Here is a 27,178-nt window from a genome sequence, read left to right on the forward strand (position 1 = left end):
TGCTAAGAGGGACTGGGGGCAGGAGGAGAAGGGGACGACAGAGAATGAGATGGCTGGATGGCATCACCGACTCTATGGACATGAGTTGGAGTGAACTCCTGGAGTTGGTGATGGACAGGGAAGCCTGGTGTGCTGTGATTCATGGGGTTGCAAAGAGTCGGACATGACTGAGCGACTGAACTGAACTGAAAAAGTGTTCTCAGCTTGTGAAAACTGTTAGCTTTGGTTTTACCTTAACACAGATCTTTTCAGTCATTGTCTTGGATTAAAAAAGGCTTAGAAACTTTCTGTGGACCATGCTTTCATAAAGCATTTAGAGCTCCCACAATGAAATACATCCAAGCCACAAAACTGTAACAAGATTCTTTAATGCATGGCATCATAAGCAAAGTTAGGAAAAAATATGCATCTACAGACCAGATTATGATAATTTTAAATAAAAGGAAGTAAGCTAACTTTTAAAGGAAAATATAGTTCCAGAGAACTCTCCAAATGCACTATTTTCTCACAAATAGAATTATTCCATTGGAATACAGAAATGTTCCTAATAGAACATTCACGTAAAATATTTGAAATTAAATAACTACAATTTTATAGTTTGACCTACTGAGTTCTTAAAAGCAAAAACATAAACTTAGTGAAGACAAAGACGCTCAACTGAAACTTTTTTGTAGGTGGCATTGGCAGAGACTGCCAAACAGTGGTCAACATTCAAATCCTAGAATATTACTGGTGCCATAATTCAAGAAGGCTGCCATTAAATTAGCCAGCTCTATAAGTAAATACCTACCCTTCCTAAAGAGGTAGCTGTGAAACTCTGGGGACAGACACATATTCTCTACATACAAGTGTCAGAGTTACATGCTAAATATTAACATGATTTCACAATAATATGAAAGGGTATATTTAAAGTCTAGAAAATTACAGTGTGGATATTGTAAGAAATTACCCCTGGGTGTGAGAATAACAAAAGAACCATTAGAGCAGGAAAGAGATGAGTAGGGGATTAAAGTCACAGTGAAAAAGAAGCTAAGAGAGATATGACAGTGTTCTCAGTACAGCAGGTCATAAAGATCCAAGCACAACCAAGCAGAGGCTGCCACAGATGGCTAAAATCTCAAATATGAAAGGTTCCTTTTTCATCAAAAACGTGTACCATGATTCATGGCAACTTCAACTATAAGCTTTCTGCTTGTTTTTAACCTTTTATGAAGTATACAGACTGACATATAATATTACAGATAGGGAAGTACACTTCACAACAGTATATAGGTTTGACGAATTTTCATAAACCAAACACATCATGTAAGCAACACCCAGATCAAGAACCAGAATATTACCAGCATGCTGAAGAACACTCAAGCTCCCATCACCAGCCATGACCAAAGAGCGCCAAAAATCTCACAACAGCCTAATGTTTAGGGGTGAAGGAACACACCATGATACAAAAGTATTCCTAGATGTTTTTCTTTATTCTATCCCTTCTTATCTTAACCACTTTTAATATTTCCATTTCCTTCACTGTAGACTAATATATCAGAACCTTGATTTCCTTAAGATATAAACACCTATCAACAGATTGAATACCATCAACATAAATACTAAAAATTATTTTATTTAAAAAGGTACTTATAATTGTCACTTATTTATAACAGGATTAAAAAGTGAGTCAAAAGCTATTATTCATCTCAAGCATGTTATTTCATCTCTTTTAAATCTCAATTGCTTCACCTATAAATACAACCCAAAATAATCTGACAGAGGGAACATTCTCCCCAGCTTCCTGCCTTAAATCATTTGAGAGTGATTTATAATATTATTTTCACAATCCACTACATAGGTATCTACAAGGTCTACCAAAATTAACTCAGTAAACAACACCTGGATTATTAAGAACCTAACTGCATTCTTTATTAACTAGAATTATTTGGTACTTAGTTTCAAAGAGAATAAGGAAATTGGTGAAATAAGGGAACATCAAGGATTTAACTATTCTGTGTGTTTGAAATTCTCTATTTACATGTATCAGTAAAAAAAAAAAAGTCACTTGTTTGATCACACAGTCTTTCCACTAGACTTAATAACCCCTTTATCATAAATTTTACATTAAAGGAGTCTATACTTTCTCTTGAGAAACGAAAGATACAGATTTTTGAAACATGACAGTGTACACAGAACCTAGCTGACAGACTTGAGGAAACTTAGGACACCTAAAAAATCAGGGAATTGTTATGACCTAAACATTGAGACCCCCAGAAGACACAAATAGGATTAAAATTTTTTTGTGACAAAATCAAGCTGGTAATATTATTTTATGCATTTTAACTTGATTTCAATTCATACTTACTTCTCTGACTTCCACAAGATGGTCTGGAGGTAAGTTAGCTCTTTTGCTCACTGATTGTAGTTTGGAATGTCCAACATTAAAAAAGGAAATGGTATTTTGACTTGGTCTTCTCTGGGATATAGGAGAATTACCACTAGATGCAAGTGAGAAGCTCCGTGATTTCAGAGGAGGATTATTCTATTAGACAAAGAAAATAATTCCTTTTTTAAAATTTAGGTAAACTCTCAACCTATAATATACTCGAGGCCTACACACAAACAGTTTTAAAAATAAAGTTAACCTCAGAATTAACTACAAGAATAGTTCTGAAGATGGAAAAATTTAAGACCTTCAAAGTCTAAGAATTTCACACATCCCATAGTAAACTGGTAATTTATTCAGAAAATTAATTCCAGGTGTGTGCTGTCAAGAATTCTTTTTTTACATTAAACATGTATTAGAATAACAAGAAATCTCTGATTTCAGATATTTAAACATCATGATTGAAGCAAAAAATATATTCAGCAATACTCAATATAATAATTTTTCTAGTATAACATTCAAGTATCTTTGAAACAAACTAGCACTTTCTGGTCACTGCCAATGATTAGAATCTTGCAGCAAGAATAAAGTTTTTTGCTGGATTTCTTAAAGACTGCAGGCCTAAATCACAATTTTAAAAAATTTAGCTATGGGGAAGGAACACTAGGAAGAAAACAAAAAAGTAGGTATGGAAATCCTTTAACTCTGCTTCCCACATATTCATTTTTAGACATTTCTAACCTTAGATTTCAAGTACTAAGACCCTCCTTCTCATCTTAAAAAAGAAAACACTCCAAATGAGATACAGAAATTATCTATAAGCATATGAAAAGACGCTCAACCTTATTAGCCATTAGAGAAATGAAATTAAAAACACAACGAAATTTTACTTCATAACCATGAGGATGGCCATAATAATTGTAAAAAAGGACATAACAGTATCAGTAAGAATGTGGAGAAACTGGAACCTTCATGTGCTGCTGGTGAGAATGGGAAATAATTTGGCCAATTTCAAAAACAGTTTGGCAGTTCCTCAATAAACAGACAACTACCATATAACCCAGTAATTCCTACCATATAACCCAGTAATTCCACTCCTAGGAATAACCTAGCAAACTGAAATCATGTGTTCATACAAAAATTTGAACACAAATGTTCATAGAAATATTACTCATAACAGCCACAACATGTAAACAATACACATGCCTATCAGCTGATGCGTGGATAAACATAATGTGGCATATCCATAAAAGAGGATTATTCAGCCTCAAAAAGGAATAAAGTATGATCCATGCAATGACATGGATGAACCTTTAAAACATTATGCTTATTGTAGGAAGCCAGACAAAAACAAACACACACCACATACAGTATGATTCCATTTATGTCAAATGTCCAGAAAAGACAAATCTATTGAAACAGAAATTATAGGTTAGTGTTTGCCAGGGGACTGAGAAGAGAGATTCGAATAGGGAGTGACTGTTAAGCAGACACGGGTTTTTTGGAAGGTGATGAAAATATTCAGGTATTAGATAGTTGCAATAGCTATATAATCTTATGAATATACTAATAAAAACCATGAAATTGTACACTTTAAAAGGATCAATTTTATGGTATGTGAATCTCAATTTTAAAATGCAAAAAAATAAAGTTAAAAAGATCTTTCTCCATTTCCGTGCATTAATATCATACATGAATCCACATACCTTGCCAATAGCTTCAGTGTGATGTTGTGTACATATCTGAAGTCTGCTAACCCAATGTTGTCGCTCTTTAGCATCTGTGGCTGATAAAAGGTATCTATAAGTTATTTATTTTTTCATTTATTTTTAGAATACAATTAATTGTCCATAGCATGAAGAACATATCACTGAAAATCAGGGCACGTTCCTACTGTCCCTGACCAGAGCGAGGTAGGAAAAAGGCCAAAGCATCAACCTTGTTAGGTAATACCATAGCTGGATGTGGATATTTCCTAAGGAGGATAAATTACATACAGCTAGGTGGGTATATGGAACTTGACATGTCTTAACTTTCTCTTAAAGATATGCTTTTCTTCAAATAAATATCCTTTATTAAGCATTTGGTATGTACTCAATATATTCTTTCAGATCTCTAGTATGATCAATTAGGATTAACATCATACTTTATGTGTATTAATTAAAAATAGAAACCTCTACACAAATTAAATTTATCTAAATAGATATACATTATACCTGAATACAAGCATTTTCATAAATCTCAATTATGTACATTAATAGCTAAAAAACACAAAGAGAACATATCACCTAAAACAAGAAAGGAAGTAAAATACAAATCTGTGGAAGACAAAAAAATTTTAAACAAGTCTATGTTTTTAGATTTTTCAGTATTTCATCTATATAAATTTCTTAGAGGGGTCAATTTTAAACAGACTTGCTCACTGTGCAACTTAAAAATCATTAATTAAAACAGATCTCATAAACCCTTAAAACAATTACAAGGTGCAAAATACTGTTTCTGTATCATCAATGATAGTAGTTTCTATTTCCAAAATCTAAATGAAAGGAGGAAAGTATACCAACTTCTCAAGGAAGAAGAAAATCACACTATTAATTCTCATATTTCAGTCATACCTCTGAGTTTATATTGTTCCCCACTGGCAGCATTTACAGTGAAGGTGTGGGAGTCCTCATCACTGGGTGATATTACAGCTCCTGCAAGCTGCAAAGTACCTCTGGGTTTTTGATTTCTAGACTGTTCATTCACAAAATACTCCAACAGCCCAGCTTCATTGTTTAGAACAAAAAACCTGCAATGATTTTTAAAAACGTCATACTTTTTAAATATTTCCCCTAGTCAAACTAGAGCAATCCAAATTTTAATCACATACTTTTGAGTTTTTGCTATTAAAAAAATAAAATTCAAAAGCATCTCAAGAAGCACTTAGAAACACTAGACTGAATTTCCTAATAGTAAATGTTATTGAAGAATTGAATGAGTTTAATAAAAGATATAAAATCTTCAGCTGTGAAAGAGGCATTTAATAGGGAAGAGGTAGACAAGACAATGCAGAAAGGAAGCAAAGATACAGTATCCTTCTAACAGGGAGGGTAAGTTCCCAAAGACAAATGGCAGGGAGAGTTTTTATTTAAAATTCACTGGGAACAAATCAAAGCATGAGCTCTGGGATTAACAAATGCTAGGTAAGAAATGAATATGATTTAAGATTTAACCAGTGAAATAAACAATATGAATAATGCCAAAGTAGCAAGACTTTGTGAACACATTATTAAATAGGCCACAACTAAAGATTACTTATCCTGTTTAAAAATGAAAAGGCTGCAACTAGAGATGCAGAACCATAAGGAACTTGAAACTAAATGATGAAATAATGATACATGTTGGAAAAGAATTTGATGTCCTGATTTGGTTTTATATTAACTACTTTGGGAAATATATTAATTTGGATTCCAATTAAAGTAGTACAATAGTTCTTTTCTTTAGGAAAAAAATGTAAAAAGTTTCTATTCCAAAAAATTAATTTTGGGGTTTAGAGCAATTTGGTATTCTACATGTTAATGTATTCCGTAATATATCCAGACAGACAATTTGATCCAGTTCAAGTTCCTAGAAGATACTGTCTTAAGCAACGTGGCAATTATATCAATCATGCCAAACTGGAAGAGAATGTAATTGGCCTTTTATTAAGGGAAAGAATAAGAAATAATGAGAAGCAAATAAGAGAAGTTGAAAGCAGCTACCTGAAAAGGGAGCTGGGAAAGCAAGATTATTGTTTTTCTCATTCATCTTTAGCATGCTTGTGACTTTTAAAGGGTCTTCCCTGGTGGTTCAGACAGTAAAGAATCTGAACAGACAGACAAACAAGAAATAAGGAAAGGAATGAATGAAGGAAATAAGCAAAGAAATATCTTTCTACTAGTCTAAGCAATAAGTCCAATTATTCCAAACAAAGAAAAAAGACTGGTCTCTTCTAAGAAGTAAATTCAAACAAAATTTAGAGAACAATGTTGGAAATCTCAAGTTACTGCTGCTGCTGCTGCTGCTAAGTCACTTCAGTCGTGTCCGACTCTGTGTGACCCCATAGACGGAAGCCCACCAGGCTCCCCCGTCCCTGGGATTCTCCTGGCAAGAACACTGGAGTGGGTTGCCATTTCCTTCTCCAATGTGTGAAAGTGAAAAGTGAAAGTGAAGTCGCTCAGTCGTGTCCGACCCTTAGCGACCCCACGGACTGCAGCCTACCAGGCTCCTCCATCCATGGGATTTTCTAGGCAATAGTAATGGAGTGGCTTGCCATTGCCTTCTCCTCTCAAGTTACTAGGAACATGTATTTCTTATCCCAAAAGCATTACCACAAATCTACAACATGGGAAGCGCTCACCTAGATATACAAAAGTAACACTGAGGAGGAACTGGTAAAATGATAGAATTGAGTCAATAACTGATTACCTAATACCAAGATGATGCTATGGACCCAGTGGCACCAATAACGCACTGTAGGCTATCTTTCATCATACACGAATTAACTTCCTTCACCCTTTCTCTGGAGATGTACAAGATGTGCATATTGGAGATGGACAGACAATTCACAAAGTAAGGAAACTGAAAGTTATTTTGCCCAGAAGGGGACTAGACTCTTGATTATAGTATTCTTAGCAAGCTGGTCTAACCTAGAAGCTAAAGAAACATAGAAAAAAAAGCTTAAGATTCAGCATCTTTCTTTATACGCTGAAAAGTCACTATACTGTTAAAAAGAAAAATTAAATAATTATTTTGTGCAATTTCAAAATAATAAAGACTGTAAGTTTGAGAAAATGACTAATCCTCAGAATAGCTGACAAATAAAATGAAGTATTTTGCAATGGAACTTTAAAAAATATTCTGACTTGCAAGTATGTCTTATGATAGCAAAAGTCAACTTCAGCGAAGATTTTGGATGGAAGGGCATGCATATGCTTTGTGCTGACCATCCTAGGCTTCAGTGCTGAGCATGTACAGACTTCTACGTAGGAAGAGATCTCCTCTTCATGAATGCTAATTGAAAACGAAAGGAAGTACATTCAAGAGAGGGTCTTGCTCTTTCCTTGGGCATCACATTCCGAAACAAGCAGTTTATTATTTACAGAGTATGCTCATGCTGGATTTCTCCAAGCTTCTCTAAGTTGCCCTTAGTCAAACAGAAATAGACTGCCGGGAAACCACCTTGAATACCTGGCACAGGTACAGTGCTTTTGTTATTTAAGCTTTATACACAGTTCAGGGACCAACTGGCTAGGCCTACCAAAGGAACTGAGCTCTAAGCCTAAATTCCTTTAACACGATCTGAAACTTTTTGTAGGTGCCCAATAGCTACTAGAGATCAGTGGAGAAATAACTCCAGAAAGAATGAAAGGATGGAACTAAAGCAAAAACACCACCCAGTTGTGGATGTGACTAGTGATAGAAGCAAGATCCAATGCTGTAAACAGCAATATTGCATAGGAACCTGGAATGTTATAGGTCCATGAATCAAGGCAAATTGGAATTGGTCAAACAGGAGATGGCAAGAGTGAATGTCGACAGGAATCAGCGACTAAGGACTGAAATGGGTGAATTTAACTCAGATGACCATTATATTTACTACTGTGGGCACGAATCCCTTAGAAGAATTGGAGGAGCCATCATCGTCAACAAGAGTCCGAAATGCAGTGCTTGGATGCAGTCTCAACAAACAGAATGATCACTGTTCATTTCCAAGGCAAACCATTCAATATTACAGTAATCCAAGCCTATTCCCCAACCAGTAACGCTGAAGAAGCTGAAGCTGAAAGGTTCTATGAAGACCTATAAGAACTTTAGAACTAACACCCAAAAAAGATGTCCTTTATATTAAAGGGGACTGGAATGCAAAAGTAGGAAGTCAAGAAATATCTGGAGTAATAGGCAAATTTGGCCTTGGAGTACAGAATGAAGCAAGGCAAAGGCTAATAGAGTTTTGCCAAGAGAACGCACTGGTCATAGCAAACACCCTCTTCCAACAACACAAGAGTAGACTCTACACATGGACATCACCAGATGGCCAACACTGAAATCAGATTGATTATATTCTTTGCAGCCAAAGATGGAGAAGTTCTATACAGTCAGCAAAAACAAGACCGGGAGCTGACTCTGGCTCAGATCATGAACTCCTTATTGCCAAATTCAGACTTAAATTGAAGAAAGTGGGGGAAACCACTAGACCATTCAGATATGACCTAAATAAAATCCCTTATGATTATACAGTGGAAGTGAGAAATGGATTTAAGGGACTAGATCTGATAGAATGCCTGATGAACTACAGACGGAGGTTCGTGACATTGTACAGGAGACAGGGATCAAGACCATCTCCAAGAAAAAAAAATGCAAAAAAGCAAAATGGCTGTCTGGGGAGGCCTTACAAAGAGCTGTGAAAAGAAGAGAAATGAGAAACAAAGGAGAAAAGGAAAGATATACCCATTTGAATATAGAGTTCCAAAGAACAGCAAGGAGAGATAAGAAAGCCTTCCTCAGTGATCAATGCAAAGAAATAAGAGGAAAACAACAGAATGGGAAAGATTAGAGATCTCTTCAAGAAAATTAGAGATACCAAGGGAACATTTCATGCAAAGATGGGCTCAATAAAGGACAGAAATGGTATGGACCTAACAGAAGCAGAAGATATTAAGAAGAGGTGTTACGAATACACAGAAGAACTATACAAAAAAGATCTTTACGACCCAGATAATCACGATGGTGTGATCACTCACCTAGAGCCAGACATCCCGGAATGTGAAGTCAAGTGGGCCTTAGGAAGCATCACTACAAACAAAGTTAATGGAGGTGATGGAATTCTAGTTAAGCTATTTCAAATCCTAAAAGAGGATGCTGTGAAAGTGCTGCACTCAATATGCCAGCAAATTTGGAAAACTCAGCAGTGGCCACAGGACTGGAAAAGGTCAGTTTTCATTCCAATCCCAAAGAAAGGCAATACCAAATGCTCAAATTACCGCACAAATGCACTCATCTTACATGCTAGTAAAGTCATGCTCAAAATTCTCCAAGCCAGGCTTCAGCAATACGTGAACTGTGAACTTCCAGATGTTCAAGCTGGTTTTAGAAAAGGCAGAGGAACCAGAGATCAAATTGCCAACATCTGCTGGATCATGGAAAAAGCAAGAGAGTTCCAGAAAATCATCTACTTCAGCTTTACCGACTATGCCAAAGCCTTTGACTGTGTGGATCACAATAAACTGTGGAAAATTCTGAAAGAGATGAGAATACCAGACCACCTGACCTGCCTCTTGAGAAACCTGTATGCAGGTAAAGAAACAACAGTTAGAACTAGACATGGAACAACAGACTAGTTCCAAATAGGAAAAGGAGTACGTAAAGGCTGTATACTGTCACCCTGCTTATTTAACTTCTATGCAGAGTACATCACGAGGAACGCTGGGCTGGAAGAAGCACAAGCTGGAATCAAGATTGCCAGGAGAAATATCAATAACCTCAGATATGCAGATGACGCCACCCTTATGGCAGAAAGTGAAAAAGAACTAAATAGCTTTTGATGAAAGTGAAAGAGGAGAGTGAAAAAGTTGGCTTAAAGCTCAACATTCAGAAAACTAAGATCATGGCATCTGGTCCCATCACTTCATGCAAACAGACTGGGAAACAGTGGCAGACTTTATTTTTAGGGGCTCCAAAATCACTGCAGATGGTGACTGCAGCCATGACGTTAAAAGACGCTTACTCCTTAGAAGGAAAGTTATGACCAACCTAGACAGCATATTAAAAAGCAGAACCATTACTTTGTCAACAAAGGTCTGTCTAGTCAAGGCTATGGTTTTTCCAGTGGTCATGTGTGGATGTGAGAGTTGGACTGTGAAGAAAGCTGAGGGCCGAAGAATTGATGCTTCTGAACTGTGGTGTTGGAGAAGACTCTTGAGAGTCCCTTGGACTGCAAGGAGATCCAACCAGTCCATTCTAAAGGAGATCAATCCTGGGTGTACATTGGAAGGACTGATGTTAAAGCTGAAACTCCAGTATTTCGGCCACCTGATGCAAAGAGCTGACTCATTTGAAAAGACCCTGATGTTGGGAAAGATTGAGGGTAGTAGAAGAAGGGGACGACAGAGGATGAGATGGTTGGATGGCATCACCAACTCAATGGACATGTGTTTGGGTAAACTCCAAGAGTTGGTGAAGGACAGGGAGGCCTGTCGTGCTGCAGTTCATGGGGTTGCAAAGAGCTGGACATGACTGAGCAACTGAACTCAGTCGCTCTGTTCCTCTTTTATCATTCAATCTGCAATTCATGCTGGGAACCCAGGAGATCACTGCTGTGCCACAAGCCTCCAGGCAGTCTGGCAGAAAAAAGAAAACGAGCTTGTAGGAAACTGGTTGACAACCTGAGACCTCTCTGATGGGACAAACGGATAAAAGGTTGTGTTCTCAGTGGCAAATGGGGATGGGTTATCTTCATTCCCACACTTCCTTTGCCGCTAAAACTGGCCTCTAGGACAGCTAGAAGAATCGCAAGGGCAAGGGCAGAAGCAGTGCCCTTCCCTATGCTCGAACTTTGCTTGGATCTCTTAGCTAACTCCCTGGGCAACCAGTGGCCAATGGATCTTTTTAGTATGCTCCCCCACACAAGGATACAAATACATGCCCCTTCTTCCCATGGCCTCAAGTCACCACTGACTTGCAATGCCATGTTTAACATATACTAAATCTTATATGCTTGGGTATACTTTGGAGCTTTCCTACTCTGTTCCACTTCTGAGAATTTCTCAGTAATATTCAATAATACAACATGAATGAAATTCGTTGAATGTCATGGGGGAGAAAAGTTAACCTATTTCCCTTTTTAAAAAGAGAACAAAAAACAGTGCTAAAAGCAAAGTGACAAATAATTTTAAAAATATTTTATATGTTATTTAAATGTATAAGCCTTCAAAAAATTACATAAAAACTGAGGTGAGAAAATGTAAAATGAAAAGGTTCCCCTGATTTTGTTCTTTCTTAAAAAAAAAAAAAGGGTGGGAACCTTAGAGTACTACCCTTTTCACTTTAACAGGAATGATTCTCTTCTATAATTTCATATCCAGCTTTGACCTCTCATATGACCTCCAACTTCTAGCATATCACTCTCATGTGAAAGCCCTACTATTACTTCAAATTAAACATATCCCAAACTGCCTTCTCTTTCAAGCAATCACATGTTCATTACAATGCTTCAACTATTTTTTGAATTCTGAAAAACATTCCTTCATATACTATGTACCATTTTCTAATTGTTTAAGGTAGAAAGGCAGAATCAGCTTACTATTCCATCATAACCAAAATCAGAGATCTCCAAATGACACGTGAATAAGAAGCAGTATTTATAATGAAAATACCAAGTGGAGTCAGAACTATTTGGGTTCAGATTCTAGCTTTATCACTTTTTTAAATAGTTTTAAAAAACCACAATGAGATAACACTCAATACCCATTAAGATGGCTATTATACACACACACACACAGACACAACAGAAAGTAACAAGTGTTGAGAAGATGTAGAAAAACTGGAATCCCTGTACACTGCTGGTGGGAATGTAAAACAGTCCTGCTGCTATGGAAAACAGTATGGAGATTCTTCCAAAAATTAAACACAGAATTACAATGTGATTCAGCCATTCCACTTCTGGGTATATATATTCATATAAGAGTGATACACACCAATGCTCACAGCACCATTATTCACAATAACCAAAAGATGGAAGCAACCCAAATGTCCACTGATTGATAACTGGATAAACAAAATGTGGTATATACTTACAAGCGACTGTTTTTCAGCCCTCAAAAGGTAGAGAATTCTGACACACATTACACGGATGAACTCTGAGGACATTACACTAAATGAAATAAGCCAATCACAACAGGACAAATATTATATGATTCCACTTATATAAGGTACCTAGAGTAGTCAAATTCATAGAGACAGAGAGTAGAACAGTGGTTGCTTAAGGACTCAGGGGGAGAGGAAAATGTGAAATTATTTTTTAATGGGTACAGTTTTAGTCTGAGAAGATGCAAAGAGTTCTGCGATGAATGGTAGTGATGGTTGCACAAAAATGTGAATGTATTTAATACCACTGAACTGCATACCAAAAAATGTTTAAAATGGTGAATTTTATGCTATATTTTACCACAATAAAAGAATACAAGTTTAGTCCCCACCCCACAAATATCAATTCCACAAAGTATTTAAGATGGTTGGCTGTGCCACTTCTTGACTCCTTGTTTGACCTCAGGTTGGTTATTTAAACTTTCGAAGGTCCCAGAAGAGTTTAAGAATCCTCAACAACAAAAAGAAGCAAGAATCCTCAACAGGCACCTAACACAAATCTCTTTGCTGTCTCTAAACCACCCTAAAAGCCTAACCACTGGAAGTACACATAAGGAGCCCAAGACAAGTTGATAAATGATACTAATCTTAACATAACAGTAACTTCTGACGTACTTGGAGGCTGCAATTTGGACAATGTTAACTTCTCTTACCCCCTAAAAATAGAAAAAGAAAGTCATCAGACTTATAGAAAACATGATAAATCTTTCTCTAACATGTTTCCCAGTCATGTAACATCAGATTATAAAATTATCAGGCCCATTTCTGTTCTCTTGGGAGAGAAAGAAGTGACAGAATAATCACACTTACCTGTACTGCCACCCAGTGACAAGGTTGGTGTACTTCATTAGGTAGCCATACACATTTTCCATATGGTCACTGTTTCAGAAAGATCAGAAAGTGCCAAAATCAGTGAAAATTAGAAGAAATTCCAGGAAGTTAACTGTACAGTTGAAAAAATAGCTGTAGAGACATACTTTTTCCTATAAATATCTCAAACTTACTTCAGAAGTAAAATTCATAGGTTAACAAATAGAGCTATTCATTTAATCCCCCATATTTCACATCCATAGGACTATATATTTTATCAGAGTTCTTCAAAACAAGTGTAATCTCCCATAAATTACTGTGTATTTCAAACATAAAATCATTATGTAAGTATAAAATTACATAAATATGAAACAAATATACTATAAACAAAAGCATTTAATAACCTAAATCAATACTAAACAAAGACAACCCAGTTTTATGGTTCCAGAATAAACTAAAAAAAATCTCTAGGCTGAACAGTGCTCCTCACTCTGGTGGGACACATTATGTATCTGAATCTTTGGGGTTCCAAAATGAAGATCCTGTTTTCGATGTCTGTGATACCTCACTCCCACTCCCCCATCCCAGACAGGCATGAGGCAAAGTGCTCACTGCAAATCTGGCCACTGCAAAGATTAATTTGGAACCTGTATCATTAGCCTTACTACTATTGAGTTTCTTTACTTCTGCCCCCCTTTTCTATTTAATAGATATATTCTGTTACAGTGATTGATAGAAAATGCAGTATCTCCTCACTACTTCTTTTCCAGTATTTTAAGGTTCCCTGTACTTACAAACAGATATCAAAGCTACAACTACATTGATATATCTTTTTGACATACAGGCTTCATTTTTTATTTTGTAATTTACATTAAGAATTCCTTTGAAACTCATCTAAAGTTTTAACTTTACACTATAAAATGCAACTAATATTAAACATTTATTTTCTCTACTACCCATGAATTACAGAACTTATTTGGTAAAAGTTCAGCTAACCAGCATTTAGGAAATGGAAAGTATCAGACAACTGACAACCTTTAAAACATGGACATCAAAAATAAAATCAAGAGAGAGCTGACACAACCAACACAACAGAATTTTTAAAAGATTTAGATTGATCTGAATGACAAATGAAAAGAGATGAAGATAAAGACACTCTCTTGTGTAAACACACAATAAAATGACTATAAGATTCTAGTCGTTATTATTACTGGAGATCAAGTAGGAGGATGCCTCAGGAATAAACTCAGTGTTGGGTGCTTTTCTAACCTCATTTCTTCAGAATGCTTGGAAATAAAGATCAAATCTGAAAGTAAAGAACTGATCCCAGTTCAAAAAATATATTACTTTTTTTCTATATTTTTCTGCCAATCCAAGGTTAGCAAAAAACACCATTTTTTCACTAACATTAAATGAAACTGCTCAAGCCCTTTTGGTTTTATAAGGTTTTATACCTTTATCTCAAGAAGGTAAAGGCTGTCAACTTCTAAAATGCCAACCCAAAGTTATAATTATATATGTACTCTGTCATGTTAAAACTGACAGTACCATTTGAATTCTCATTTCAGTATTTTCTAAAGCCCATATCTAGAGGAAGGATTCTTCTCTGAAACTCAACCTGTTAGATTTTTGCTCTATTTCCATCCTTAGGTCACAGCAAAGGTACTTCTTTCAGTTACATTGGTACTTGAAAAGGCAGAGAGATACTCCTCTAGTCTGACTCTCAAATTTTTCCCAGGCTTCAAACAGCTTTTTGGGGCCACAGGAGTCCCAGTGTCCCTGGACTCTGCCCAAAAATTATTTCATAAAAAGTTCCTCGTTTGGTTTTGATATTTCACATATAGCTTAGCTGTCTTGAATAGTTCTCATCCTCAAAACTTATTCCTTCACTTATATATGGAATCTAATAATGCCCCCCCCCACCAAAAAAAGCCCCCAAAACTCATAGATTAGTGGCTGCCAGAGGTGACAGGTGAACAAAATGGGTGAAGGTGATCAAAAGACAAAAACTTGCAGTTATAAAATAAGTCTGTCCTAGGGATGTTATTTATAGCATGGTGACTATAATTAATAATACAATACTGTGTATTTGAAAGTTGCTAAGTATAGATCTTAAAAGTTCTCATAAGAAAAAAAAGTGTAACTGTGTAGTGATAGATGTTAACCAGACTTGTGATCATTTTGCAACATATAAAAAAATCACCATACACCTAAAAGTAATGTTACATGACAATTATATCCAAATTTTTAAAAAACCTTATTCTTTGCCTATTCTTGTGGCTTTATAACCTCAATATTTATTTAATTACATCCTGTATAAACCCACAAGAGAACTAAGGTGTCACACAACCAGAATTAAATATTTCCCTAAAGTACCCAGACAGTCCATAATTCACCATTTTTTATTTTCCATTTTAATCTAGATTCTCTACACCAAGCTTTCATTACTAAATAAGAATCATTTCATAGCTATTAGTATGTAATAAAAACATTACAATTCAATTATAGTTCACTTCCTCTGGTTCTAGGACTATATATTCTTCAAATGGATATATGAACTGTGCAGAAAATCTGTCTTAAAACTTCAAATAAACTATCAAAAACTAAGAAAAACAAAACTCTTCATTTCAAAGCAATGAGGGCTCACGTTCCTTACCTTTGTTCAGTCCCTCATATTATTAAAGGTATTCCTTATTTGGGTCACAAGTTATTTATATTAGTCATTTAATGACTATCAATGAATTTTTTAGAGTATAATTTCAGCAGCATTGTTCACTAAACAACAAAAGTTCATCTTCATACTGCACAGTAATGTTTTATGTTCAATTTTTAATGTTTTTAGTATTTTTGATTCTTGTATCTAAAAAGTTAACCTTCTCACAAAAATCACAACAGGGATACTGACATGGTTCATTTGGTAGTAGCATAAAGACAACTTCAAAAGAAACAAATTCAAACACGCAATTTTAAGCTGCTGGCCTTCTTTTACCACAGAAAACAGACATCTGAGGTTACAAAGAACCGACTTAAGAACATCCCATCCCTGAGCAGCTGGTGCCACTGTCCCTCTCTCATCCTTCCCCTTCTCTCAACAGCGCAACCCGCTGATGTGGAACCACTGTGCCATCTGGTGGCCCGCATAAAAAGCTCTGTGAGTGAACGTCCTTTTGTTCACTCTCCTTTCTTCTACTTCTTTGTAATTGAGTTATTATCTAACATTCATGGTTTGCTCCCAATTAAAATATGTGAATTTAACTGAAGATTTACCTGTTAATATGAATAAAACCTAGTTGTTAAAGTGGGAATATACCACATATTTGACTATAGCATACTAATATTTTTCCTATGAAGTGCAGATGATGATCCAAAAGATTAACACACTGAAAAATAAGCAATAAAAAAGTTAATTTCTTCTTCAGTCCTTTAGCAACTCCACCACTCGAACTGGGTACATTCTGATCTTGTTAACATTTTACTGAAATCAAGCTAGAAGCTGATAATCTCTAAACACAGCTGATGAACTGAACTATATGTTAAGCAGCATTATTCTATTTAATTTGCTGTTTATCACCTCCCAAGTAGCTTAATAATGACTTTTAATTTCTAATTCTCCATTATCATAACACACATTTCTTAATTTTTCTTCATCAGACTTAAGGAAAACATGTAGAAACTTCTAAATTAAGCTACTTTTTAAACAGCTTAAAATCCTTTTATTTCAGTTCAACACAATTGCTCAATTCAGTTCAGTTCAGTCGCTCAGTCGTGTCCGACTCTTAGCGACCCCATGAACCACAGCACGCCAGGCCTCCCTGTCCATCACCAACTCCCAGAGTTCACTCAAACTCATGTCCATCAAGTCAGTGATGCCATCCAGCCATCTCATTCTCTGTCGTCCCCGTCTCCTCCTACCCCCAACTGCTCCCAGCATCAGAGTCTTTTCCAGTGAGTCAACTCGTCGCATGAGGTGGCCAAAGTACTGGAGTTTCAGCTTTAGCATCAGTCCTTCCAATGAACACCCAGGATTGATCTCCTTTAGAATGGACTGGTTGGATCTCCTTGCAGTCCAAGGGACTCTCAAGAGTCTTCTCCAGCACCACAGTTCAAAAGCATCAATTCTTCGGCGATCAGCTTTCTTCACAGTCCAACTCTCACATCCATACATGACCACGGGAAAAACCATTGCCTTGACTAGACGGACTTTGGTTGGCAAAGTAATGTCTCTGCTTTTTAGTATGCTATCTAGGTTGGTCATAACTTTCCTTCCAAGGAGTAAGCATCTTTTAATTTCATGGCTGCAATCAGCATCCGCAGTGATTTTGGAGCCCAAAAAAATAAAGTCTGACACTGTTTCCACTGTTTCCCCATCTATTTCCCAAGAAGTGATGGGACCAGATGCCATGATCTTCGTTTTCTGAATGTTAAGCTTCAAGCCAACCTTTTCACTCTCCTCTTTCACTTTCATCAATAGGCCTTTGAGTTCCTCTTCACTTTCTGCTGTAAGGGTGGTGTCATCTGCATATCTGAGGTTATTGATATTTCTCCCAGCAATCTTGATTCCAGCTTGTGCTTCTTCCAGCCCAGCGTTCCTCATGATGTACTCTGCATATAAGTTAAATAAGCAGGGGGACAGTGTACAGCCTTGACGTACTCCCTTTCCTATTTGGAACCAGTCTGTTGCTCAGTACCTTCTAAATATAAAGCACTCTGAAAATCCACTGAAAAGGATAGGGAAATAAAGAAGGCTATACCTCTCTAACCCAAATTCATTACCAAAGATAAGAAAAACATCTTCTTGAAGAAAAAGACAATGACCCACAGCAACTCTGTTTTTAGCTGTCATACAAATGAAAAGGACAGCTTGTTAAAGATACAGTATTCATTAAACAAAGACACAGGATTCAATGGTGATTAGCTTGAACTGACAGGACTTATCAGATGTGGAATAAGAATGAGAGTAAGACAGAAGGGACAAAGGCAAAAACCCAGATTTCCAGCTGGCACAACTGTGTAGACATGAACACCTTCACTGAACTGGGGATCATAAAAGAAGTTTTGGATTTGTTCCAAATCACCACAGCGATTTTAAGGGACCTGTGAGACATAACACAAGGGGATACCCAATAAGGTAGTATGATTTGGATTGAACACACAGATTTTGGTGGTAATCAGCACATAAGCATATAACTGGTATTTGAAACCATGAGGGTAAATCACCTAGGAATGATATAAAATGACAAGGGGTAGTAGGTGGGAGGAAGGCTCAGGAGAGAGGGGAGATATGTATACCTATGGCTGATCCATGTTGAAGTATGGCAGAAACCAACACAATACTGTAATCATCCTTCAATTAAAAGTAAATAATTTTTTTAAAAAAAATGACAAGAGAAGGGACAGATTCTGAGAGAGAACCCTAGGGAAAAGTTTTAAAGGCAAGAGAAATACAGAGAGGAGATAAGAAGTGGCTGAATAGTAGGATGAAAACCAGGAGTATTTCAAGTAAGTTTTTGGTCAAGAATGTTAATACTATTTGAGGGGCAAAGGAAGATGAAGACTGAGAAATTTCTATTAGATTCAACAACGAAGGGAATCCACTGGTGGTCCAGTGGTTGGGAATCAGTACTTTCACGTGCGGGGGCCTGGGTTCAATCCCTGATGAGGGGACTAGGATCCCATAAGCCACTACGCATGACCAAAAAAAAAAAGATTTAACAACCAAGAGGTAATAATTCAATGTAATGATGAAGGCAGAGCTAGCTGGCAATGAACTGAAGAAAGACTGGGAGAAAGAAAAGTGGTTAAGGCAATGTGGGCTTAAGGCAGGGGTAGTTTAAAGTGCCTAGTGGGTAGGATACAGTAAAGAGAAAAAGGTTCACAACTCAGAAGAGAAACGGAAATAAGGGAGAGGTGGGCTCCAGAGCCCAGGTAGAGGAACTAGCATCAGATACCTTAGGATACTTAATTATAGGCAGAAATTTATGCAAGCTGCAGTAAAGAAAGTGCCAGTCAGCCACAGTTCAATACTCCTACTTTCTACTAGGCAAAAACTGTCCTCCAAAAAGGCTGAGTTTTGGTTCATTCCCTTTATAATATAAATATATTATATTTATATTAGGGAGCCACCTTCTTAGTTGAGGAAAAAGCCACTGACAACAGATGGGAATGATTGCAACACATGTACCTCCTTCTGCTGTAAAGATATTCCACAGAGCAGTGACCGCTTCTTACTCATCCCAGCAGTCCTTGCAGCACCTAGTGCATAGTCTGGGATATAAACAGGTGTTCACTACATCTCTGTTGAATGAATTAAGCAATGAGAAGACAGAAGCAAAATTTTCCTAGAAAAGCACAAGACAACTGAGAAGCTTGCAAAAAAAAGAAAAAGAAAAAATTTAAATTCACAGGCTGTATACTGAAATAAACCCCAGATAAAACAAATTCTAATTGCAACTATCTTAATCTATACCAAAAAAGTATACAATCAAGGGCGGCTCTCACCTTTCTGCTAAAGAGTCTTAAAAATGTTAATGCTCTTTGGCCTAAGAATTTCACTTCTAGGTATCCTGACAGACAATAGAAATGTAGACAAACATAATATGAAAATATGTCTACTGTAGCACTATTTATAATAGTAAAAAATATAAAATGGAAAAAAAAGGAAGTGAAGAGGAAAGAAAGAAAAACAAACTAAACAAATGAAGTTAAGAAAATGACTAACTAATATGGAATAGTATTCACCAGTTAAAATGTTTACGAGCTTTTTACATGGGGAAACACTTATCAAGAGCACTAAAATTGCAGGTTACAGAATTTTACATAGTGTGTAAAACAAATACACAGAACAAAAGTACACAAAATCATACCTGTGGTTATCACTGGATAGAAGAATTATGGTTGATTTAATTTGCTTCCTTTACTGTTTCACATTTTTCAATTTCAATACATTATTTTTATAACCAAGTAAAACATTTTAAATGTTCAATCATACTGACTAGGTGGGACAGTCCAGACACAGATCTATTTATACTTATTAATATAGGTATGGATTACATTTTTTAAAACTTTCCAATGTGACCCTATGAGCATTGCTTTTTTGGGATGTAAAACTATGTTCCTATAAGCCTTTAATTCTCAAATTAGGTTACACATACCCAAAACTGGGGTACAGGTGGTTAGGAGAACAGGGTAAAACAAGGCTATATTTCTAGAGCAAATTTACTTGACCGTAAGAAATTAAAGCATTTTTAATGTTAAAACTCACATAAATGTTAAGAAACTTGCTCCCTGTTTACATATTTTCATGAAGATGACTTCACCAGAGAGCTCCTGTCCCCCTCTCCCAGCCTTCCCCTCTCCCTTCACTCTTTCCATAGCTAGGCATGAATAGCTCACTCCCTTCTGGGCGCTCTTCTTTGTATCTTAGACTATCTACCCAGAGAACATATTCTCATTTGCCCTGACAAGAGACAGGACCTGAATATTCTAAGCTGCTTGTAACAAGGTGGATGCGTGCATGCGTGCGTGTGTGTAAGTGCTCAGCCGTGTCTGACACTTCTGAGACCCTACAGACTATAAACCACCAGGCTCCTCTGTCCATGGGATTCTCCAGGCAAGAATACTGCTGCTGCTGCTAAGTCACTTCAGTCGTGTCTGACTCTGTGTGACCCCATAGACAGAAGCCCACCAGGCTCTCCCCCATCCCTGGGATTCTCCAGGCAAGAACACTGGAGTGGGTTGCCATTTCCTTCTCCAATGTGTGAAAGTGAAAAGTGAAAGTGAAAAGTGAAAGTGAAGTCGCTCAGTCGTGTCCGACCCTTAGCGACCCCACGGACTGCAGCCTACCAGGCTCCTCTATCCATGGGATTTTCTAGGCAAGAGTACTGGAGTGGCTTGCCATTGCCTTCTCCGAATACTGCAATACTGCTGCTGCTACTGCTAAGTCACTTCAGTAGTGTCCGACTCTGTGCAACCCCATAGACGGAAGCCCACCAGGCTCCCCCATCCCTGGGATTCTCCAGGCAAGAACACTGGAGTGGGTTGCCATTTCCTTCTCCAATGTGTGAAAGTGAAAAGTGAAAGTGAAGTCGCTCAGTCGTGTCCCACCCCCAGCGACCCCACAGACTACAGCCAACCAGGCTCCTCCATCCATGGGATTTTCTAGGCAATAGTACTGGAGTGGCTTGCCATTGCCTTCTCCGAATACTGCAATACTGCAGTAGGTTGCAATTTCCTACTCCAAGGGATCTTGCCAACCCAGGGATCCAAGCCAAGTGTCCTGTGCCTCCTGCATTGGCAGGCAGATTCTTTACCACTGCACCACCAGGGAAGCCCTTACCCATTAGTATGGTTATTATCAAAACCAAAACCAAGGGACTTCTCTGATGGTCCAGTGGTTGAGACTCTGTGCTTCCACTGCAGGGAAAACGGGTTTGATTCCTGGTCAGGGATCTAAGATCCCACATGTTGTGTGGTGCAGCCAAAAATATAAATAAAACCAAACAAAACAGAAAATAACAAGTGTTGGTAAGAATGTAGAGAAATTAGAACACTTGTACATTGCTGGTGGGACTATAAAATGGTGCAGCCACTGTGGAGAACAGTATAATCGTTTCTCAAAAAGTTAAATATAGAATTACTATATCCAGCAATTTCACTTCTGGGTAGATACACAAAAGAATAAAAGCAAGAACTCCAACAGATATTTGCACGCAAAAATTTACAGCAACATTGTTCACAACAGCCAGAAGGTAGAAATAACTCTGGACAGTCCCATGTAAATCAATGAAGCCAGAACATACCCTCACATCACACACAAAAATAAACTCAAAATGAGTTAAAGACTTAAATATAAGGTAAGACACCATAAAACTCCCAGAAAGAACACAGGCAAAACATTCTGACATAAACAGTACCAATATTTTCTTAGGTCAGTCTCCCAAGGAATAAAAGCAAAATCACACAAATAGGACCTAATCAAATTTACAAGCTTTAGCACAGCAAAGGAAACGGTAAACAAACTGAAAAGACAGCCTACAGAGTGGGAGAAAATATCTGCAAATGAGGCAACCAACAAGGGCTTAATTTCCAAAACAAATAGCTTCTACAATTCAATAACAAAAGCAAACAACCCAAGCAAAAAACTAAATAGACATTTCTCCAAAGACAACACATAGATGGCCAACAGGCACATGAAACGATGCTAATTATCAGAGAATTATCTAATGACAGATAAATGTTACTCAAAATTTTATTTTAAGCTGATATTAATAACCTTTACTTATTTTAAAATTATTCAGTAATTGTTCTCCAGTATGTTAAAAATTATAAAAAAAAAAACCAACAAAATAAGATACATGCACCCCTATATTCATAGCAGCACTATTTACAATAGACAAGACATGGAAACCACAAAAATGTCCATCGACAGATGAATGGATGAAGAAGATGTGTACATATACATACATACACACACACAAATGAAATATTGCTCAGCCATTAAAAAGAGTGAAATAATGCCATTTGCAGCAATATGCAAGGACCTCTAGGTTCACCCTAAGTGAAGTTAAGGCAGAAAGACAAATACCATATGATACCATTTATATGTGGAATCTAAAATACAACATATCTATGAAGCAAAAACAGACCCACAAATATAGAGAACAGACTTATGATTGCCAGGGGGGAATGGGGTGGGGGAGGGAAGGATTGGGCATTTGGGATTAGCAGATGCAAACTATTATACATAGGATGGATAAACAAGTCCTACTGTCTAGCACCAGGAACTACATTTAATATCCTGTGATAAATCATAATGGAAAAGAGTATGAAAAAGAAAATATATTTAACTGAGTCACTTTGCTGTAAAATAAAAATTAAACACAACATTGTAAATCAACAATACTTCAATTAAAAACACATTTTTAAGGCAGAAACAACTCAGATATCCATCAAAAGATGACTAGATAAATAAAATGTGGTGTGTGTGTGTATATATATATATGGAATATTTATTCAGCCTTAAAAAGAAGGAAATTCTGACACATGGTGCAACATGGATAAATCTTGAGGACACTGATAAATGAAATAAGCTAATCACAAAATGACAAGTATTTTATGATTCCACTTACATAAGGTACTTAATCAAAATCAGAGACAGAAGGTAGAATAGTGGTTGGGGCGGGGGCTGATATAAGGAGTTATTTAATAGTTACATAGTTTTAGTTTGGGATGATAAAAAATTCTGGAATGAATAGTGGAGATGGCTGCATAACAATGTGAATATATTTAAGGCCACTGAACTTATAAATACTTACAAAATGGTTGAAGTCGTAAATTTTATGATATGTACATTTTACCACAATAAAAAAATAACCTGATAATTTGACTGCATCCTATCTGATCCTTATGTCCTCTCAACTGGTCCTGAACTCATGATGTTATTTATTGCTCTCTGAAAAACCCAGTAACAGATATATTAGAGGACAGAATGTAAATCCTTGTGAATTTTGAAGATTATAAAGTTACATCAGCCATGGGCTCCTTTAAATCACAAACCGCACTGGCTGTCTTACACAATTAAGAGAGCTTTCATAAAGGAAGTTTGAGAAACACAGCTGTAAAACATTTGCCTATAGACTGGAAACAGAAAGAAAAATTCAATATATAATCCAATAGTTACAGACAACTAAATCCCTCATGCAGATAACCAACCATGTGAAGATGGGAAAGAAGAAACTTATACAAGAAAAAGTAGAAAGTCAACTCTAACACTTACAGAAAGTTAGGAAGTTGTTTATTATAATGTGACGAGCAGGAGCTTAACCCAGACAAACACAAGTTTGAATACCAGTGTGAACTTAGGCAAGTAACACATCTAGTCCTGTGTCTTTACCTGTAAATGTGAATTAAAAAACCTAACTTCAGATTTATAATGAGGAATGAAGAAGAGATATTTCAATCCAAATATATTTGAAGTGCACTTCAATATGGTGAATGCCCAGGAAATACCGGTTTTCTCCCACTCAAGGGAGTCGATTCCTCTGCAGACAAAGGACTCATTTTCTAGATCAGTTCTCTAGATCTGTCTTACCTTGTTAGACTGACATTTTCAAGTCAGAATGATGGGATCTAAAAAGCTCCGAGTCTCCCACTTCTATTATTTGAAAAAAAAAATAAATAAATTTTTTTTTTGTCCACTAGGTATCTTGTCAAGAACTATGAAGGGTCTGAGATATCATCCTATTTTGTTGCTGTTCAGTCACTCAATCGTGTCCAGCTCTGCGACCCTATGGACTGCAGCGCGCCAGGCTTCCCTGTCCTTCACTGTCTCCCAGAGTTTGCTCAAACTCATGTCCACTGAGTTGGTGATACTATCCAGCCACCTCACCTCATCCTCTGTCATATTCTTCTTTTGCCTTCCATCTTTGCCAGCATCAGGGTCTTTTCCAGTGAGTCAGCTCTTCACATCAGGAGGCCAAAGTTTGAAAGTTCAGCTTCAGCAACAGTCCTTCTGATGAATATTCAAGACTGACTTCCTTTAGGATTGACAGATTTGATCTCCATGTAGTACAACAGACTTTCAAGAGTGTTCTCCAGTCACCACAATTTGAAAGCATCAATTTTTTGGTGCTCAGCCTTCTTTATGGTCCAACTCTCACATTCGTACTGGAAAAACCATCGCTTTGACTATACAGATCTTTGTCAGCAAAGTGATGTCTCTGCTTTTTAATACACTGTCTAGGTTTGTCGTAGTTTTTCTTCCTAGAAGTAAGCGTCTTTCAATTTCATGGCTGCAGTCACCGTCTGCAGTGATTTTGGAGCCCAGGAAAATAAAATCTGCCACTGTTTCCACTTTCACCCTATTTGCAAGCCAACAAATTAGCTTGCCACAGTTTCCTGGATGCTGGCAGAATACATTAAACTCCTACGTCAGAGACTAAAGACTTCAGTAGTCACAGCAATACCAGTAGATTATCAGCCCAGTCACATGGGGCAATGCAGAGGGCAGGAGATGCCTGCACATGTGGTAGGCTGCAGTACAGACAAGGGACCTTGAGTGGAGGGAACCCAAATCTTTTAAGAACAGTAAGTCTATCTGACCTCCATGGCAAGGAGACATTATCTTTATTATAGTGGACAGTAAACAAACCTGACTTTTGCTCAGGAGGGAGATATTATCTCTATCCTCTAAGACTTTTTGCTATACAAATATTTTTTGAAAAAAAAAACAGCAAAGAACAAAGGAGAGTCAGTACCTCAACTCACAAGGGAAGCAGAAATATGAGTGACGCATAAAGAATGTTTTCCTAATAACTGTTCCTTAACTACATACATATACAGTGAAAAGTCTCTTTCCAACCTTGACTTCTACCAACAGTTCCCTCCTCAGAGATAAGCACTTCCCTCAACTTTTTATCATCTCTTCAAGAGACAGTCTATGTACCTACAAGTGTGTGTGTGCACACTTGTGTGCACTCACTAATTTTTTTTTAAATGGTTGCTACTACATACACTGTACCTTGCTTTTTTCACAATTTTCTTAGGGGTGATTTCATTTTGACACATATGGATTTAATTCATTCTTAGCATCTGCATAGAAATCCACTGCACAGCAGTATTACTATATATTTAACTAATCCTTCTAGTGACGGACATTTGCTTCCAGGCTTTTATTATTACAAACAATACTAAAACAAACTAAGTTATATACATCTTTGCATATATTTGCTAAAAGTGAAATCCTAGGCGAAAAGGATATGCATTTTTAAAATTTATTTTTAATTGGAGGATAATTGCTTTACAATGTTGTGTTGGTTTCTGCTGTACAACGATGTGAATCAGCTATATGTACATATATATCCCCTTCCTTCTGAACCTCCCTCCCTCCCACCCACCTAGGTCATCACAGAGCTCCAGGCTAGGCTCCCTGTGTCATACAGCAATTTCCCACTAGCTATCTATTTTAGACATGGTTCAGTTCAGTTCAGTTCAGTTCAGTCGCTCAGTCGTGTCCGACTCTCCGCGACCCCATGAATCACAGCACGCCACGCCTCCCTGTCCATCACCAACTCCCGGAGTTCACTCAAACTCATGTCCACAGAGTCGGTGATGCCATCCAGCCATCTCATTCTCTGTCGTCCCCTTCTCCTCCCGCCCCCAACCTTTCCCAGCATCAGAGTCTTTTCCAGTGTGTCAACTCGTCGCATGAGGTGGCCAAAGTATTGCAGTTTCAGCTTTAACATCAGTCCCTCCAATGAACATCCAGGATTGATCTCCTCTAGAATGGACTGGTTGGATCTCCTTGCAGTATAAGGGACTCTCAAGAGTCTTCTCCAACACCACAGTTCAAAAGCATCGATTCTTCGGCGATCAGCTTTCTTCACAGTCCAACTCTCACATCCATACATGACCATGGTAGTGTATTTATATTAATGCTACTCTCTCAACTCCATCCCATCCTCTGCAAATAGGTTCATCAGTACCATTTTTCTAGATTCTATATATATGCATTAACATACAGTATTTTTCTTTTTCTGACTTACTACATTCTGTATAACAAGCTCTAGGTTCATCCACCTCATTTCAACTGACTCAAATTTGTTCCTTGAAATGTACATGCATTTTTAATTTTTATATATTGTCAATCTGCTCTCTAAAGAGGCTGCAACCAATGTTAACTCCCACCTTTCAATACAAAAACGGCCAGTTTCCTCACACCAACCTACAGTACCACTGCCAACAAAAATAGGGTGAAGACTTTACTTATAAACAGGACTTTCAGACATTACTAGTAGGATTTTCAATACCTTTATGTTCAAAATTAAGTTTCTAAAGCTTAAACGTGTGAAAGGGCTACATGATCAAGTTTTTTTTTGACTTTCCCACTGACTAATGCCACGAGTGACACTGGCCAAATACTTAAATTCTCTGTCAGTTTTCTCATGTGTTAGATGACCTTTTCAATCTAAAATATGTGTACATTACTCATCACTCAAAATTCCAAAGGTTTTTCTCAACAGAAAATTGTTATTTCAAAAGTAAAGTTTGCATGTAAGAGCAACATATTTCACATTTAAATTTTTTAGAGAAAAGTAGACATATTTTTCTAGTACAATA

The 27,178-nt window shown here is 37.1% G+C and overlaps 1 protein-coding gene across 1 annotated transcript in view; it reads right to left on the reverse strand.

Moving 5' to 3' along the window:
• OSBPL11 (oxysterol binding protein like 11) overlaps window positions 1-27,178 on the reverse strand; it is a 93,276-nt gene that overhangs the window by 52,863 nt on the left and 13,235 nt on the right. The window contains exons 2-5 of the mRNA XM_055398416.2: window positions 13,064-13,132; window positions 4,984-5,159; window positions 4,075-4,154; window positions 2,348-2,524 (exon numbers count right to left, since the gene is read on the reverse strand). Of these exons, the coding sequence (XP_055254391.1) occupies window positions 2,348-2,524; window positions 4,075-4,154; window positions 4,984-5,159; window positions 13,064-13,132 (502 nt within the window). The remainder of the gene's footprint in view (window positions 1-2,347; window positions 2,525-4,074; window positions 4,155-4,983; window positions 5,160-13,063; window positions 13,133-27,178) is intronic.

The sequence above is a fragment of the Moschus berezovskii genome, chromosome 1, assembly GCF_049115385.1.
Source record: "Moschus berezovskii isolate FMDL1 chromosome 1, NW_MosBer_1.0, whole genome shotgun sequence".
NCBI lineage: Eukaryota > Metazoa > Chordata > Mammalia > Artiodactyla > Moschidae > Moschus > Moschus berezovskii.